At 64.8% G+C, this 15,003-nt stretch overlaps 2 protein-coding genes across 6 annotated transcripts; both read left to right on the top strand.

Moving 5' to 3' along the window:
• The first annotated feature begins 147 nt into the window (after positions 1 to 147).
• Positions 148 to 3,540, top strand: LOC129736830 (folylpolyglutamate synthase, mitochondrial-like). 2 transcript variants are annotated; one of them, XM_055721065.1, is made up of 4 exons: positions 148 to 2,191; positions 2,309 to 2,362; positions 2,462 to 2,526; positions 2,612 to 3,540. In XM_055721065.1, exons 1-4 carry the CDS (start codon positions 1,715 to 1,717, stop codon positions 2,862 to 2,864), a joined length of 849 nt encoding a protein of 282 aa, XP_055577040.1. In that variant the 5' UTR covers positions 148 to 1,714; the 3' UTR covers positions 2,865 to 3,540. The 2 variants fall into 2 exon arrangements, with proteins under 2 accessions (XP_055577040.1, XP_055577041.1); XM_055721066.1 differs by lacking the exon at positions 2,309 to 2,362.
• Positions 3,541 to 3,717: 177 nt separating this feature from the next.
• LOC129736824 (cyclin-dependent kinase 9-like) lies at positions 3,718 to 10,511 on the top strand. 4 transcript variants are annotated; one of them, XM_055721044.1, is made up of 9 exons: positions 3,718 to 3,890; positions 4,360 to 4,441; positions 5,348 to 5,438; positions 7,352 to 7,518; positions 7,720 to 7,891; positions 7,968 to 8,116; positions 9,262 to 9,804; positions 10,162 to 10,228; positions 10,329 to 10,511. In XM_055721044.1, the coding sequence occupies exons 1-7, from the start codon at positions 3,799 to 3,801 to the stop codon at positions 9,622 to 9,624; spliced, it is 1,116 nt and encodes a 371-aa protein (XP_055577019.1). In that variant the 5' UTR covers positions 3,718 to 3,798; the 3' UTR covers positions 9,625 to 9,804; positions 10,162 to 10,228; positions 10,329 to 10,511. The 4 variants fall into 4 exon arrangements, with proteins under 4 accessions (XP_055577019.1, XP_055577015.1, XP_055577017.1 ...); XM_055721040.1 differs by having other exon boundaries at positions 3,720 to 3,890; positions 4,360 to 4,471; XM_055721042.1 differs by having other exon boundaries at positions 3,720 to 3,890; positions 4,360 to 4,471; positions 9,262 to 9,916.
• Positions 10,512 to 15,003: the final 4,492 nt, after the last annotated feature.

Raw genomic sequence — 15,003 nt, 5'->3', positions numbered from 1 at the left:
CTTGTCCTGGGGGCACCCACTTTTGCCCACCCCCCACCCCCCCATTTGAGGGGGAGCCCTGGGGGAGGCTTTGGGGGTAGGTACTCTCTCCGCCTCCCCGGTTGCGCCCAGCAGCAGGGGACCCCAGGGGGGTTGCAGGGTGCCCCCCTCCCCCGGCGTGGGCTGCCCTTGGGGGGCCAAAGCGTTTGCTGAATGAGTAACGGAGGCCCCCTCCGGGCTCGGCCTGAGATTTGGGGCAAAAAACCAGCTTAATGGGGCTGGGGTGGGTCCCCAAGTCTGACAGTTGGGGACCGGGTGGGCTGGGGGGGGTCAGGCCATGCTGCTGGTGGAGCAGGGGGTGCTCTGGGTGCTGCCGATGCTGCGGGTGGTGCTGCTGCTCTCCGAGGCCGGCACCGTGCTGGAAACTGGCTGCAGTTTGGAGGTGGGAGCTGGCTCGTGTCGCGGTGCCCGAGGGAGAAACGCCGGAGGGAGAAGCACCGAGGGAAACCGAGCTCGGGGCGGCCGGCGGTGGGCAGGATGCTGCTGCCGTGTCGGAGGACAGGCACGGGCTTGAACCGCTGCTGCCAGCGCTCCGGCACTGCCGGCGGAGCAGGCTGGTGCTCGTGGCTGGCCTCGCACAGCAGCTGGTTCCCCAGAGCACTGGGGGCTGCAGCCCCGTATTGACACACTGGGGACCTGCCCCAGAGCTGACCCCTTTGCCCAGCACCTCACCCTCTGCATGCCCTACTGATTCCCTCTGCTCCTCTAGGAGTTGCTGGCAAGGGGAGGTGTAGAGCACTGTGCTGTTCTCCTGCCTTGTACCCAGCACTCTTGGGGTGCTCCTGGGACCCCCCCGAGTCCCTCAGCAGGAGCCTGAGCCCTAGGTTCCCCCCCTTCCCTGGGGGGAGATGCTCCATCCCCCGTGGTGGCTGCATTCAGCAGCCAAAGCAGGCAGCGATGCTGTCCTGGGGACCCTGCTCCAGCCTGGGGAGGGGGAATGAGGCTGCAAAGGGCTCGTGTGAGGGACTGTGCCCTCCAGGGCTTGCCCTCAGCAGCCTGGACCTGCCGCTGTTCCTCCCTTCCCAACTGCTATTGAGTCAAAAGGTACCACGGATCAGCGGCAGGCGGGGAGCGGGACCTCGCGCCGGGGGCGCGGGGGGGGCCACGGGGAGGTTGGGGTCACCCGGGGGTGTCCCGCCGTACCGGGCGTGGGAGGGCAGCGGCGGCCCCTTCCCGAGCCAGCGGCCTGCGGGCTCCCGGGTGGGCGGGGGGGGTCCCGGGGCCGCCGCTCGCCGTGCCTTCTGCCGGGGGCGGCCGGTGCCCGAGGGTCGCCGTGCGAACCGCCGTCCGCCGCGGCAGCCCCGGGAGCGCGGCCAGCAGCCGCGCCGCGTCCCGGGCGGGGCCTCGGGCATCCCGAGCCCGTGCGGCTGCCGGGCGCCGCGGGGGCGCCGGCGGTCCCGGGGCCGGGGGCGGTGCGGAAGCCCCGGAGCTGCCCCACGCTCACCAGGGCAGGATGCGCCACCGGTGCCGGTCTGCTGCCTGGATGGGGTCCGGCTGCTCGGGGGGTCCCCGCACCGGGGCCACTGGCTTGTCCCACGCCAGGTCCCACTGCGGTAGGGCCAAGCGTGCGGGCCCGGGGGGCTCGGTGGCCCCCGGCAGCGGCCGTGCCAGATGCACCGTGCAGGTGCAGCTCCGCGGCTGCGGTTGCGGCCCCGGTTAGAGCCGGCGGGCAGGCATGCTGGCACTGGAGCGCCGCCCGCTCGCACCCGTGGGTGGCCTTGTCCCGCCGGGCAGGGGTGGGTGCCGGGTGCTGGGCTGCCCTGTGCCCCCCCGCGGGGCCAAGGGGCGCCGGTGGAGGGGTGGCTCCCCTTGCCCAGAAGGAGCCCGTCCCCGCGGCGTCCCCCAAACAGGTGCTGGCACTGCCAGCGTGTCACCGCGGGGCCACGGCGGCAGCCAGCGGGCACGGCTGCGGGAGCCAAACCCTATGGGGTGGATCGGGCTGGGCTGGCCCCTGGGGCTGTGGGCCCAGCCCCGAGGCTGTGGTGATGGGCGCCATCCTGACCGCCCCCAGGGATCTTTCCAGGACACCATCCAGACCCTCAACACCCTGCAGACCAATGCCAGCGACCTGGAGCAGGTGAAGCGGGAGCGCGGCGACCCCCAGGCCCAGCTGGAAGCCATGCAGGGCTTTTTGGAGCGGACCGGGATGAAGGTGAGGAGGGGGTCCCCCCATCACCACACCCCACCCCACCCCGTCCCAGCAGTGGTGCCGCCATGCTCGGTGCTGGCTGCCTCCTGGGGGTCTTATAGGGTGGGTGACCTCTGGCAGGTCGAGGACCCGGATCGACTGAACATCATCCATGTCACGGGGACGAAGGGCAAGGTGAGGCAGATGGGCAGTGCTGGGGGGCAAGGGGGGGCCTCCAGCCTCTCTGGCTCTGTTTGCCCCAGCATGGGGGGGTTAACGCTGCTGTCTCCCCAGGGCTCAGTGTGCGCCTTCGCTGAGTGCATCCTCCGCAACTACGGGCTGAAGACGGGCTTTTACAGGTGAGTGGGGGGGGGTCAGGAGGCTTTGGGGGGGCTGGTGGCACTGTGCCCGACTGTGCCCCCCTCTCCTGCTCTGCCCCCCCAGCTCCCCTCACCTGGTGCAGGTGCGTGAGCGGATCCGCATCAATGGGCAGCCCATCAGCAAGGAGCAGTTCAGCAAGTACCTCTGGCTCGTTTACAGCCGCCTGGAGGAGACCAAGGTGGGGCTGGCGGGGGGTGCTCCCTCCCTCGAGGACCCCCCCTGGGCCATGTGCCCCAGTGCTGGTTGGGGATGGCCAGCAGATGTTGACACCCAAAGCCCCCTGGGTGCCAGCCCTAGAGGAGGGTGCCAGCCCTGAACGTGGGTGCCAGCCCTGTGGGTGAGGGTGCCATCTCTAGAGCAGGGTGCCAGCCTTAGAGGACGGCGCCAGCCCTGCAGACAGGGGAGCACCAGGCACATCTGGGGCTCAGCCGCTGCCCTCACGGCCCCGTGGGGTGACAGCCGGACGGCATCAGTGGCAGCAGGAGCCCCCTGCCGCTGGCTGTTGCCTCGTGCTGGGGGACCTTGGGGTGCCCTGGAGGAAGGAGTGTCTTCACGCAGGACCAGGTGGCCTGGGCCTGGCAGGCTGCAGTGTCTGTGCTGTCCCCCATTCCCAGGCAGCACCTGGTGGCTGCCGTGGCCGGGATGCCAGCAGCCATCTCCGCTGCTGCTCTGGCCTTGGCCCCCCCGTGCCCCCCGCCTTGGGGACCAGTTTCAGACACCCCCACGCCAAGATGCTCGCGTTGCACCCTGACGCAGGCATCGCCGGGGGGACGGCAGCCCCCACCGGGCACGTCTGTGCCCCCCGGGACCCGTGTCCTGCCCTGGCTGTGGGGTCCCCTCGCCGCAGCCCCTGGGTGCAGGAGCCAGGGAGCAGAAAGGCTGTGGAATCCCTGGCGGGTTTCAGCACGCAGGAGACACGGTGACACGGTGACGTGCTTTAGGGCCACCAGCACCAGGGGCGGTGGGTGCCCCGGGCGGTGCGGCGGGGGGCAGGGGGCTGCTGCGGCGGGGGCGGGGCTGGCGGCGGGGCGGGGCCGGCGGGGGCGGGGCTGGCGGCGGGGCGGGGCTGGCGGCGGGGCGGGGCTGGCGGGGGCGGGGCTGGCGGCGGCAAGCTCCGCCCGCCCAGGCGCCCCGAGGCAGCCGCCACCGCCCAGTCCCAGGAGGCCTCGCGGGGCCGCGTTGTTGCGGAAGGGGCTGTGACGCGCGCGGGAGGGGCGGAACGCGGTGCTGTAGCGACGGCCGCGGCAGCCATGGCCAAGCGGTACGACATGGCGGAGTGTCCCTTCTGCGATGAGGTCTCTAAGTACGAGAAGCTCGCCAAGATCGGGCAGGGAACCTTCGGGTGAGTGCCCGGCCCTCCCCGCCGTCGGGCCTGCTGCCCGGGGCCGGCCCCCTCGGCCCCGCGGCCCGCCCGCCCCAGGCCCGGGCGCCCCCCGCTTGGGTCTCCCTTCCTCGGCCAGCGCTCCGGCCGCGGGGGCCGGCCTGGCCCCTCAGCCCTCCTTTCCCCGGCCCGGCGCCCCGCTCTGGCAGAGCAGAGTTCACTCTGGAGACGGGCGGGGCGGGGCGGGGCCCTGCACCTTCGCCCAAAACGTGCAGGTTCGGCCAAAATCCTTGTGGGGCTTCTGGGCTGGGTTGGCTCGGCCGCTGCTGAGGGCCTTTGGTGCGAACGGGATGTGGCTGGGTCGGATGGCGGGTCAGCACAGAGCGGTTGTCTTGTCTTTGTGTCTTGTTTGCTGGTGTTCCCGGTCAGGAGCACCTGGCTGCGTCCCTTCTGCCTTGCGCTGCTCAGTGGTTTCGTTCTGGTTTTACAGGGAAGTTTTCAAAGCCAAACATCGTCAGACAGGCAAGAGAGTAGCACTGAAAAAAGTGTTGATGGAAAATGAGAAGGAGGGGGTAACTGCAGCAGCATGGCGGCAGAAGGGGGTAAGTGCCGGAACGTGGCTGGGCTGTGTTTGGCAAGGCCTGGCTGCGGGGTGCGGGGTGGCCCTTTGTAGTTGAAGGCTAATGTTTGGGACGGCATAGACGTGTTTTCACAGAGTAAATGTGTTTCACAATATTTGCAGCTATAATATGCTGTATCTTGAACCTGTAAGGGTGTGGACAGGATCCCAGCCCTGTGGCATTTTTCCTCTCCTGCTGATACTATGATAACGTTGGGCCTTGTGGCTTTGCCAGGGCCTACGGCTTGTTATCACCTTTCTGGCTGCAAAGGCAGCAGTGTGGTGCAGTCCCCGGGCTGCATGGGACAGCTGCTGGGAGGTGGCGCTGCCCACACGTTCCTCCTCCCTCCCGTGCAAAACCCTGTCATCCCCCCCCAGGCGCAGGGCTCCCCGCTGGCTGGCTGTTGTTCGTGGAGGAGCCGGGTAGTGTGTGAAGGGCATGTGCTCAGGGGTGTGCAAGAGATGGGAGAAGCTGGGGAGCGAGGTAACAGCTTAAACAGCGCAGGCAGTAGCTGGGGAGGCTGCTCTGCAGCTTGAGCCAGGCCGTACCGTGTCCCATTACAAATGTGGAAGATGAGGAGAGGAGGGAGGGGTGCCTGCATGCCTGCCTCAGCACCACACAACCACTCTGTTGTGAAGGAATGTCCCTCCGCAGTGGTGCCCTGATGGTAAAGAAATGTGCGCAGTACCGGTGTGGGTGTTTTATTTTAAAGCTCTGATCGGCCTTCAGTGACCTGTGACAGTGCTGCTCAAGCAGGTCCCCTGCCGAGCTGCCGTGGTCGCGTGTCTCCTGTTCTCTAGGCAGGGGTGGCCTGGTCTCACGCAGCCCTAATCCCCGTCCTTTCTTTCTCCTTTCCAGTTCCCCATCACAGCCTTGCGAGAGATTAAAATCCTCCAGCTGCTCAAACATGAGAACGTGGTGAACCTCATAGAAATCTGCAGGACCAAAGGTAGCTTGCGGGGTTCTCTCTTGGGCTGGCTGCCAGCTTTTTTTTTCAGCCCTCCTTCTCTGCTGAGCGGGCTGGTGTTTTGTGCTGGGAGTGGGGTCCTCTAGCTCAGCATAGGCCTCTGTCCCCGCCTGTGATGCGAGGGGTGATGGTACGCTCCTCTTGGAAAACAGTTTCTTACAGAGTTAGGGTGTTGCTGCACCTTGGCTGGAAAAAGCTGCGGTCAGTGCTGCTGGGCTATGGGTGTGCTGTGGCAATGGATGCTGCCCCTATTGGAAAACTCCTGAGAGGCTTGAGATAAACCCACGCTGGAGAGACTTTGAAGCAGAGGGTTTTGAGGCCGGAGCTGTGCACAGCCAGTTCCCTCCTGTCGGGACCTCTAGCTGTCCCTCTCGGTTGGCTTGCGATGGTTTGTGGCAGCTCTGTGCTGATGATAACAGCTCCAGCTGGAGACTTGCTTGGCTTGCTGTGGATGGCAGTGACTGCTCGTGCTGTGAGAGCTGGGACTCCCCTCGGGGTGGCCCTGAGCTGCTCTTCCACCTCCTCGCTTCTACCTCACGTGGTGTGCCCCTGCTGCGTGACTGGCACGCTCAGTGCGCTTGGCCTGGCTCCGTTTCCAGTGAAGTTGTTTTAAAACACTTGGTAGCTTTTATACGTCCTTCTCTTCTGTGGATTTGTATTGTAAAAAATACTTTTGAAAGTGACAGCTGATGTTCAAGCCTGCCATTCTCTATATTCAGTCACTGCCATGAAATAAAAATGAAAGTGGCAGGTGTCTGGTGATGATGTGTTTTTAAAAGTTCACTGAACTGGTAGAAGTGTTTGGCCCAGGACCAGGAGCTTGAAGTTACTCTAGTCCTCTACGGCACGTAGATTATAGTCCTCCGAACAGGTATGAGTCGAAACACTGACAAGTTAGTTTTGAATTCACTGTGTGATGAAACAAGTTGTGGTGGTTGCATGGCTGGTGTACCCAAGGTAAATATTTTTGTAGCCATATCGGTCGTTTGTGTTTTGTTTGAATTCCAGTTTTCACCCAGATCTGCTTTGACCTCAGTTTCCAGTAAAGCAGAAATATTGCATGTGCTGTTCTCAAACTTCTAAGCGCCTCTCTTTTTAGGTGGGAAAGGTGTGGTAGGGGCCATATGTGTGTAAGGAATTGCAAACCTCGTATGGCAGGCACCCTGCTGGCTGGCAGAGTGGTGCGTTTCTGTGAGGGCTGAGCTTAGCTGTCATTGTCCAGTAGGAGCTGCTGATCGGCAAGTTTTGCTGATTACAGCTGATGAAAGTCAGCTTTCTTTTCAATGTTTTGCGTGTGTGCTCTAGGAACGAGATTGAAATAGACTGCTTCATTTGAGGCTTCCTGTTAGTGACTTTAAATTGCAATTGGAGTTGGAGTTTGAAATCCCTTTGATCCAGAGCAGCCCATTTTCACAGATGATGTTTGAGGCTGCAGAAACCCCCGCTTTCTAATACTCTGTTAGACAGATTTTTCTCTGTTTCTGCATTTTTCCTGGGGCTGCCTTTGCGGGCGTCTCCGTTATCACTGACGCGATTGGTGGTAGTGCTTGGCTGGCAGCTAGTGGTATGTGCACCTGCCAGCCGTGGCTTGCAGGGAGGAAACCCCACAGCCGTTATGCGCACAGAGCAATACAAAACGAAGCTTTCAAAGATTTTCGTGCCCTTGCCTTGCCTGTCTGATCACATTCACGACTCTGCTCCTCATCCTCTGTTCTTCTGTTGCTGGTTGTGGGTCTTGGGGCCTGCAGGCTGTTTCTGGTTCTCTGTGTGCCTGTGCCCTGAGGTTTTGCCTAGTGAGCGCTGTATGTATGAGCGGCAGGGTGGCTGGAGGCCAGGGGGAGCTGTGCTGGGGTTAAGGGTCCCTCACTGACGGTCCCTCCTTGCTTCTCCCGTAGCCTCTCCATACAACCGCTGCAAGGGCAGCATCTACCTTGTGTTTGACTTCTGCGAGCACGACCTGGCTGGCCTTCTCAGCAATGCCCGTGTCAAGTTCACGCTCTCAGAGATCAAGAAAGTGATGCAGATGCTGTTGAACGGCCTTTACTACATCCACAGGAACAAGGTAACGGCCAGATCTGTGCTGTGCTCTGAGGTCACCCTGCTTTCTGTGGCTTTCCAAGGAGTGGGTGTCTTAGCACAGGCTGGAGGGAAGTCCTTGCTTGTCCTCCACCTCTGGAGCTGCTGGCACCAAGGAGGTGCTGGCACCAGGCGCCCAGGGAGGGTACCTTAACGGCTTAACCTTTTGGCGTCTGTCCTTGTACAGATCTTGCATCGAGACCTGAAAGCTGCGAATGTCCTGATCACGCGGGACGGAGTGCTGAAGCTTGCGGACTTTGGGCTGGCTCGAGCTTTCAGCCTGGCTAAGAACAGCCAGCCAAACGGCTACACCAACCGGGTGGTGACTCTGTGGTATCGGCCGCCAGAGCTGCTCCTAGGTAGGAGGTGATGGGCTCTGCCGGCTTCTCTGTCCTTCTCGTTCCCCTGGGTGACTAACGCGACATCTCTGTTTAGGGGAGCGGGACTATGGTCCCCCCATTGACCTCTGGGGTGCAGGGTGCATCATGGCAGAGATGTGGACCCGCAGCCCCATCATGCAAGGGAACACAGAGCAGCACCAGCTCACCCTCATCAGCCAGCTCTGCGGATCCATCACACCGGAGGTGAGGGCGTGAGCGTGAGCGAGCTGCAGAGAGCGGAGGGAGGAGAGAGGCGGTGGCAGGGAGGCTGGGGAAGCTCTGGCAAACTCTGCTTGCCTCCCGGCAGCCACGTGCACGGTGGGGCACTGCACTTTCCTCGCTACTCTGTGTAGACTGCAGCTGTCACATCACTCATGTTAACCTCCTGAGGAGAAAAGGGTGAACATGCCTCCCGGACCCCCTTCGGCAGGGGTGGGTTGTGTCCTTGTATTTGAGCACAGAGACGATGCTGGCTGCTCCAGCTGTGAAAGAACAGAACATTGCATGTAGGAATCTGTTCTGGCCTGTGTTTGGGGGTTGTCTCACAGATAAACACCCTTTGAATTTCTGCTTAAAGAAGGGTGGGGTTGTTTTTTTTTTCTGTTTGTTTTGTGTTGAGAGGTTTGCCTCTGGTGCTTTGAACTGGTCACCTTGAAAAGCCTCTTCAGTTCTGCCTTGTCACTCGTGGCATCGGCTCAGTTCTGGTGGGAGCAGTTAGCTCTTTCTCAGCTCCTTATTTAATGGCGGCTTGTCCTGCCCTCTTGTGGGGGCTTGAGCTGGGGGATCTCTTGGCCGGGGCTGTGATCTAGGGGTTGTGTTGTGCAGGCAGCTGCAGAGGCCTGATGCCTGTCCTGCATGCATTATGTACGTACATTGAAGGTGTCTTCTCTTGTATGTAAATACCTGGGGTGGTCTCTCAGATCAGGGTTGAGGTAAGTGCTGGTGACTGCAGCAGGCTTTGCTTCCTAAGGATAAAAGGAGCCACAGACATCCTGGTTGTTACTTAGCAATCGGTTTTGTGGCTTTACCTTTCTGGATGCTGTAGCTGGCATGAGCCTTGCTCTCTTGTAGCTCTTTCGTGGGAGAACCAGAAATCCTGGAGCATCCTGCAAGCTGTTTCCATTCCAGCAGGACTCCGTCCCGACTTGTCCACATGTCTCCAGGCTTTAGCGTACCCTTTAGGGCCTCCCTCATGCTGTGGGAACAAGGTCTGGCAGTTTGGAGGTTATAAAATAGCACTGTTCTCTCTGCAGACCTCACCCGAATTTGCCTGAGGGTGTTCGCATCAAAAATGGCTTGTCCTCTCTGTAACTATTTCCTCCCAACCCTGCTTTCCTGCCCCTTCCCAGGCTTGGCCAAATGTGGGTAAATACGAGCTGTACCAGAAGCTGGATCTTCCCAAGGGTCAGAAGCGCAAGGTGAAGGATTGCCTGAAAGCCTACGTCGGAGACCCCTACGCACTCGACCTCATCGACAAGCTGCTGGTGCTGGATCCCGCCCAGCGGATCGACAGCGATGATGCGCTGAACCACGACTTCTTCTGGTCCGACCCCATGCCCTCGGACCTCAAAAACATGCTGTCCACCCTCAACCAGTCCATGTTCGAGTACCTGGCCCCAGCGCACAGGAGGGGTGGGCACATGCCCCAGCAGCCATTCCAAGGCAGGAACCCGGCCGCCACCAACCAGACTGAATTCGACCGAGTGTTTTGAGTGGGGGCTTCCCCAGCGGGGTCCCAGCTGGGCTACTGCGCAGGCTGCGTTCAGCGGGGATGTCCTGGCAAGGTCTTTCTGTCTGGGAAAGGACTTTCTTCAAGGCGAAGCGCCTGCTGGCTTTAACTCGGCTCTGACATCTCGTGCGGCAGCTCAGCCACCACGGAGCTGCTACAGAAGGTGACACCTGCAAGCCTGCAGATGTTTCCCTACAGCTTTGTTACAGAGCTCCCACACCTGCCGGGCGCCGGTTCAGCACGTGGCCTGAACCGGCCACGTTCAGTGGCTGCAGGTGGGGGGAGCCGTGAGGAGGAGCTGATGCTGTGCAGTCTGTCCACCCTGCTGTCCCTGGGTGTATCCCACCTCTGTGCCCCCCACGAGGGTCTTGCAGCTCTGGGTGCAGGGGGGGACATCGGATGACCCCCTGCCTGGACCAACCCCCCGTGACCCTGCCAGTGTGGGACTGGTCCTGGTGGCAATCCCGTGGGTGGGTCCTGAGGGCTCCCCCAGTGCTGACCCCCCCTCCTCTCCCCACAGCCCTGCCGCTTTGACTACGCTGTCTTCTGCCCCAACTTCACGGAGGTGCCCGTGGCCAGCAATGCAGGTGAGTGCCGGGGAGCCGGGGTCTTCCCTGGCCCCGCCCCTCATCCCCAACCCCTCCCTGGCTCCCCCTAATCCCTGGCCCCCATCCCCATCTCTCCCAGACCAGCAAAACTTCAACGTGACACTGGAGAGCTCGCTGACCCCCGCTGCCTGGAGAACCAGCAGACGTGGACCCGGCTGCTGGAGGAAAAGGAGGGGCAGGACCCCTGGCTCCCAGCCCCCCTGCAGCCAGCCCCTGCCCGAGGACCCCTGCTCCTGGTCCCCCCAGCCCCGAGACCCCTCAGTTCCCCAGCCCTCGTGTTCCCCTGCCTGGCCCAGGCACTGAGGCGGGTGGCACAGGGCCGGGACCCTTGGCTGGCAGCGCCCACCGCCGTGGGGGCTCACCCCCACCCCGCCGCCAGCAGAGGGGCTGTGCTGCTGCGGGAGGCGGCTGCCATCCACGTCCTGGTCACCGGCAGCCTGCACTTGGTGGGGGGGGTCCTTCGGCTGCTGGACCCTGCGCTCTCCCAGTAACGGGGGTGCGCAGGGCTTTGCACCTCTTTTTACTTGAAGCGCCGGTTCTGCCCCAGATGGTGCTCGGAGGTGGCTGGGGGGGCACGTGGGACCCCCAGACCCTTCCCGGCTCATCCCTTTTCACGCCAGTGCCTTTTGCCTGTGCCCCCCGCAGGGGGGACACTGGCCATGGGGGAGCTGCTCCCTGCCCCCAGCCCACGTTGGTGGGACTGGCTGGGGGGGCCCTGGCCTCTGGGGGGGCTGCCCCAGGCTGTGCCAGGGTCCAGGCGCCCAGGGGCGTAGAGGGAGTTTTGAGGGGGCGGTAGGTGGGAGCCTCAAGCCACAGCGAGGTGTGGACTAATTTAACATAGGGGAGATTTTTATTATTATTATTAATAGTTTGTAACTCGGGTGGGGAGCTGGGAGTGTGTGTGGTTTCTGCCCATCACCCCGTGGGCAGCCAGCAGCCCCACACTGCCTCACCCCCCTTAATAAACATTTTGCTGCTCCTAGTGGTGCCCGCTGCCTTCTTGGGGGGACCCAGGAGAGGTGCAGGGGGTCACCCCAAGTGCTGGGTCTTGTCCTGGGGGCACCCACTTTTGCCCACCCCCCACCCCCCCATTTGAGGGGGAGCCCTGGGGGAGGCTTTGGGGGTAGGTACTCTCTCCGCCTCCCCGGTTGCGCCCAGCAGCAGGGGACCCCAGGGGGGTTGCAGGGTGCCCCCCTCCCCCGGCGTGGGCTGCCCTTGGGGGGCCAAAGCGTTTGCTGAATGAGTAACGGAGGCCCCCTCCGGGCTCGGCCTGAGATTTGGGGCAAAAAACCAGCTTAATGGGGCTGGGGTGGGTCCCCAAGTCTGACAGTTGGGGACCGGGTGGGCTGGGGGGGGTCAGGCCATGCTGCTGGTGGAGCAGGGGGTGCTCTGGGTGCTGCCGATGCTGCGGGTGGTGCTGCTGCTCTCCGAGGCCGGCACCGTGCTGGAAACTGGCTGCAGTTTGGAGGTGGGAGCTGGCTCGTGTCGCGGTGCCCGAGGGAGAAACGCCGGAGGGAGAAGCACCGAGGGAAACCGAGCTCGGGGCGGCCGGCGGTGGGCAGGATGCTGCTGCCGTGTCGGAGGACAGGCACGGGCTTGAACCGCTGCTGCCAGCGCTCCGGCACTGCCGGCGGAGCAGGCTGGTGCTCGTGGCTGGCCTCGCACAGCAGCTGGTTCCCCAGAGCACTGGGGGCTGCAGCCCCGTATTGACACACTGGGGACCTGCCCCAGAGCTGACCCCTTTGCCCAGCACCTCACCCTCTGCATGCCCTACTGATTCCCTCTGCTCCTCTAGGAGTTGCTGGCAAGGGGAGGTGTAGAGCACTGTGCTGTTCTCCTGCCTTGTACCCAGCACTCTTGGGGTGCTCCTGGGACCCCCCCGAGTCCCTCAGCAGGAGCCTGAGCCCTAGGTTCCCCCCCTTCCCTGGGGGGAGATGCTCCATCCCCCGTGGTGGCTGCATTCAGCAGCCAAAGCAGGCAGCGATGCTGTCCTGGGGACCCTGCTCCAGCCTGGGGAGGGGGAATGAGGCTGCAAAGGGCTCGTGTGAGGGACTGTGCCCTCCAGGGCTTGCCCTCAGCAGCCTGGACCTGCCGCTGTTCCTCCCTTCCCAACTGCTATTGAGTCAAAAGGTACCACGGATCAGCGGCAGGCGGGGAGCGGGACCTCGCGCCGGGGGCGCGGGGGGGGCCACGGGGAGGTTGGGGTCACCCGGGGGTGTCCCGCCGTACCGGGCGTGGGAGGGCAGCGGCGGCCCCTTCCCGAGCCAGCGGCCTGCGGGCTCCCGGGTGGGCGGGGGGGGTCCCGGGGCCGCCGCTCGCCGTGCCTTCTGCCGGGGGCGGCCGGTGCCCGAGGGTCGCCGTGCGAACCGCCGTCCGCCGCGGCAGCCCCGGGAGCGCGGCCAGCAGCCGCGCCGCGTCCCGGGCGGGGCCTCGGGCATCCCGAGCCCGTGCGGCTGCCGGGCGCCGCGGGGGCGCCGGCGGTCCCGGGGCCGGGGGCGGTGCGGAAGCCCCGGAGCTGCCCCACGCTCACCAGGGCAGGATGCGCCACCGGTGCCGGTCTGCTGCCTGGATGGGGTCCGGCTGCTCGGGGGGTCCCCGCACCGGGGCCACTGGCTTGTCCCACGCCAGGTCCCACTGCGGTAGGGCCAAGCGTGCGGGCCCGGGGGGCTCGGTGGCCCCCGGCAGCGGCCGTGCCAGATGCACCGTGCAGGTGCAGCTCCGCTGCTGCGGTTGCGGCCCCGGTTAGAGCCGGCGGGCAGGCATGCTGGCACTGGAGCGCCGCCCGCTCGCACCCGTGGGTGGCCTTGTCCCGCCGGGCAGGGGTGGGTGCCGGGTGCTGGGCTGCCCTGTGCCCCCCCGCGGGGCCAAGGGGCGCCGGTGGAGGGGTGGCTCCCCTTGCCCAGAAGGAGCCCGTCCCCGCGGCATCCCCCAAACAGGTGCTGGCACTGCCAGCGTGTCACCGCGGGGCCACGGCGGCAGCCAGCGGGCACGGCTGCGGGAGCCAAACCCTATGGGGTGGATCGGGCTGGGCTGGCCCCTGGGGCTGTGGGCCCAGCCCCGAGGCTGTGGTGATGGGCGCCATCCTGACCGCCCCCAGGGATCTTTCCAGGACACCATCCGGACCCTCAACACCCTGCAGACCAATGCCAGCGACCTGGAGCAGGTGAAGCGGGAGCGCGGCGACCCCCAGGCCCAGCTGGAAGCCATGCAGGGCTTTTTGGAGCGGACCGGGATGAAGGTGAGGAGGGGGTCCCCCCATCACCACACCCCACCCCACCCCGTCCCAGCAGTGGTGCCGCCATGCTCGGTGCTGGCTGCCTCCTGGGGGTCTTATAGGGTGGGTGACCTCTGGCAGGTCGAGGACCCGGATCGACTGAACATCATCCATGTCACGGGGATGAAGGGCAAGGTGAGGCAGATGGGCAGTGCTGGGGGGCAAGGGGGGGCCTCCAGCCTCTCTGGCTCTGTTTGCCCCAGCATGGGGGGGTTAACGCTGCTGTCTCCCCAGGGCTCAGTGTGCGCCTTCGCTGAGTGCATCCTCCGCAACTACGGGCTGAAGACGGGCTTTTACAGGTGAGTGGGGGGGGGTCAGGAGGCTTTGGGGGGGCTGGTGGCACTGTGCCCGACTGTGCCCCCCTCTCCTGCTCTGCCCCCCCAGCTCCCCTCACCTGGTGCAGGTGCGTGAGCGGATCCGCATCAATGGGCAGCCCATCAGCAAGGAGCAGTTCAGCAAGTACCTCTGGCTCGTTTACAGCCGCCTGGAGGAGACCAAGGTGGGGCTGGCGGGGGGTGCTCCCTCCCTCGAGGACCTCCCCTGGGCCATGTGCCCCAGTGCTGGTTGGGGATGGCCAGCAGATGTTGACACCCAAAGCCCCCTGGGTGCCAGCCCTAGAGGAGGGTGCCAGCCCTGAACGTGGGTGCCAGCCCTGTGGGTGAGGGTGCCATCTCTAGAGCAGGGTGCCAGCCTTAGAGGACGGCGCCAGCCCTGCAGACAGGGGAGCACCAGGCACATCTGGGGCTCAGCCGCTGCCCTCACGGCCCCGTGGGGTGACAGCCGGACGGCATCAGTGGCAGCAGGAGCCCCCTGCCGCTGGCTGTTGCCTCGTGCTGGGGGACCTTGGGGTGCCCTGGAGGAAGGAGTGTCTTCACGCAGGACCAGGTGGCCTGGGCCTGGCAGGCTGCAGTGTCTGTGCTGTCCCCCATTCCCAGGCAGCACCTGGTGGCTGCCGTGGCCGGGATGCCAGCAGCCATCTCCGCTGCTGCTCTGGCCTTGGCCCCCCCGTGCCCCCCGCCTTGGGGACCAGTTTCAGACACCCCCACGCCAAGATGCTCGCGTTGCACCCTGACGCAGGCATCGCCGGGGGGACGGCAGCCCCCACCGGGCACGTCTGTGCCCCCCGGGACCCGTGTCCTGCCCTGGCTGTGGGGTCCCCTCGCCGCAGCCCCTGGGTGCAGGAGCCAGGGAGCAGAAAGGCTGTGGAATCCCTGGCGGGTTTCAGCACGCAGGAGACACGGTGACACGGTGACGTGCTTTAGGGCCACCAGCACCAGGGGCGGTGGGTGCCCCGGGCGGTGCGGCGGGGGGGAGGGGGCTGCTGCGGCGGGGGCGGGGCTGGCGGCGGGGCGGGGCCGGCGGGGGCGGGGCTGGCGGCGGGGCGGGGCGGGGCTGGCGGGGGCGGGGCTGGCGGCGGCAAGCTCCGCCCGCCCAGGCGCCCCGAGGCAGCCGCCACCGCCCAGTCCCAGGAGGCCTCGCG

This window comes from Falco cherrug, chromosome 9, assembly GCF_023634085.1.
Source record: "Falco cherrug isolate bFalChe1 chromosome 9, bFalChe1.pri, whole genome shotgun sequence".
Lineage (NCBI taxonomy): Eukaryota > Metazoa > Chordata > Aves > Falconiformes > Falconidae > Falco > Falco cherrug.
This window is presented reverse-complemented; position numbering and strand designations above follow the sequence as displayed.

What these genes read in the sequence shown, in the direction of transcription:
- LOC129736830 (XM_055721065.1), top strand. Translation starts at nt 1,715, where the DNA reads ATGCTGGCACTGGAGCGCCGCCCGCTCGCACCCGTGGGTGGCCTTGTC. An exon ending in TGGAGCGGACCGGGATGAAG is followed by an intron (nt 2,192 to 2,308) that starts GTGAGGAGGGGG and finishes GACCTCTGGCAG; the next exon opens with GTCGAGGACCCGGATCGACT. An exon ending in TCACGGGGACGAAGGGCAAG is followed by an intron (nt 2,363 to 2,461) that starts GTGAGGCAGATG and finishes CTGTCTCCCCAG; the next exon opens with GGCTCAGTGTGCGCCTTCGC.
- LOC129736824 (XM_055721040.1), top strand. Translation starts at nt 3,799, where the DNA reads ATGGCCAAGCGGTACGACATGGCGGAGTGTCCCTTCTGCGATGAGGTC. An exon ending in GCCGCCAGAGCTGCTCCTAG is followed by an intron (nt 7,892 to 7,967) that starts GTAGGAGGTGAT and finishes ATCTCTGTTTAG; the next exon opens with GGGAGCGGGACTATGGTCCC. An exon ending in GCGGATCCATCACACCGGAG is followed by an intron (nt 8,117 to 9,261) that starts GTGAGGGCGTGA and finishes GCCCCTTCCCAG; the next exon opens with GCTTGGCCAAATGTGGGTAA.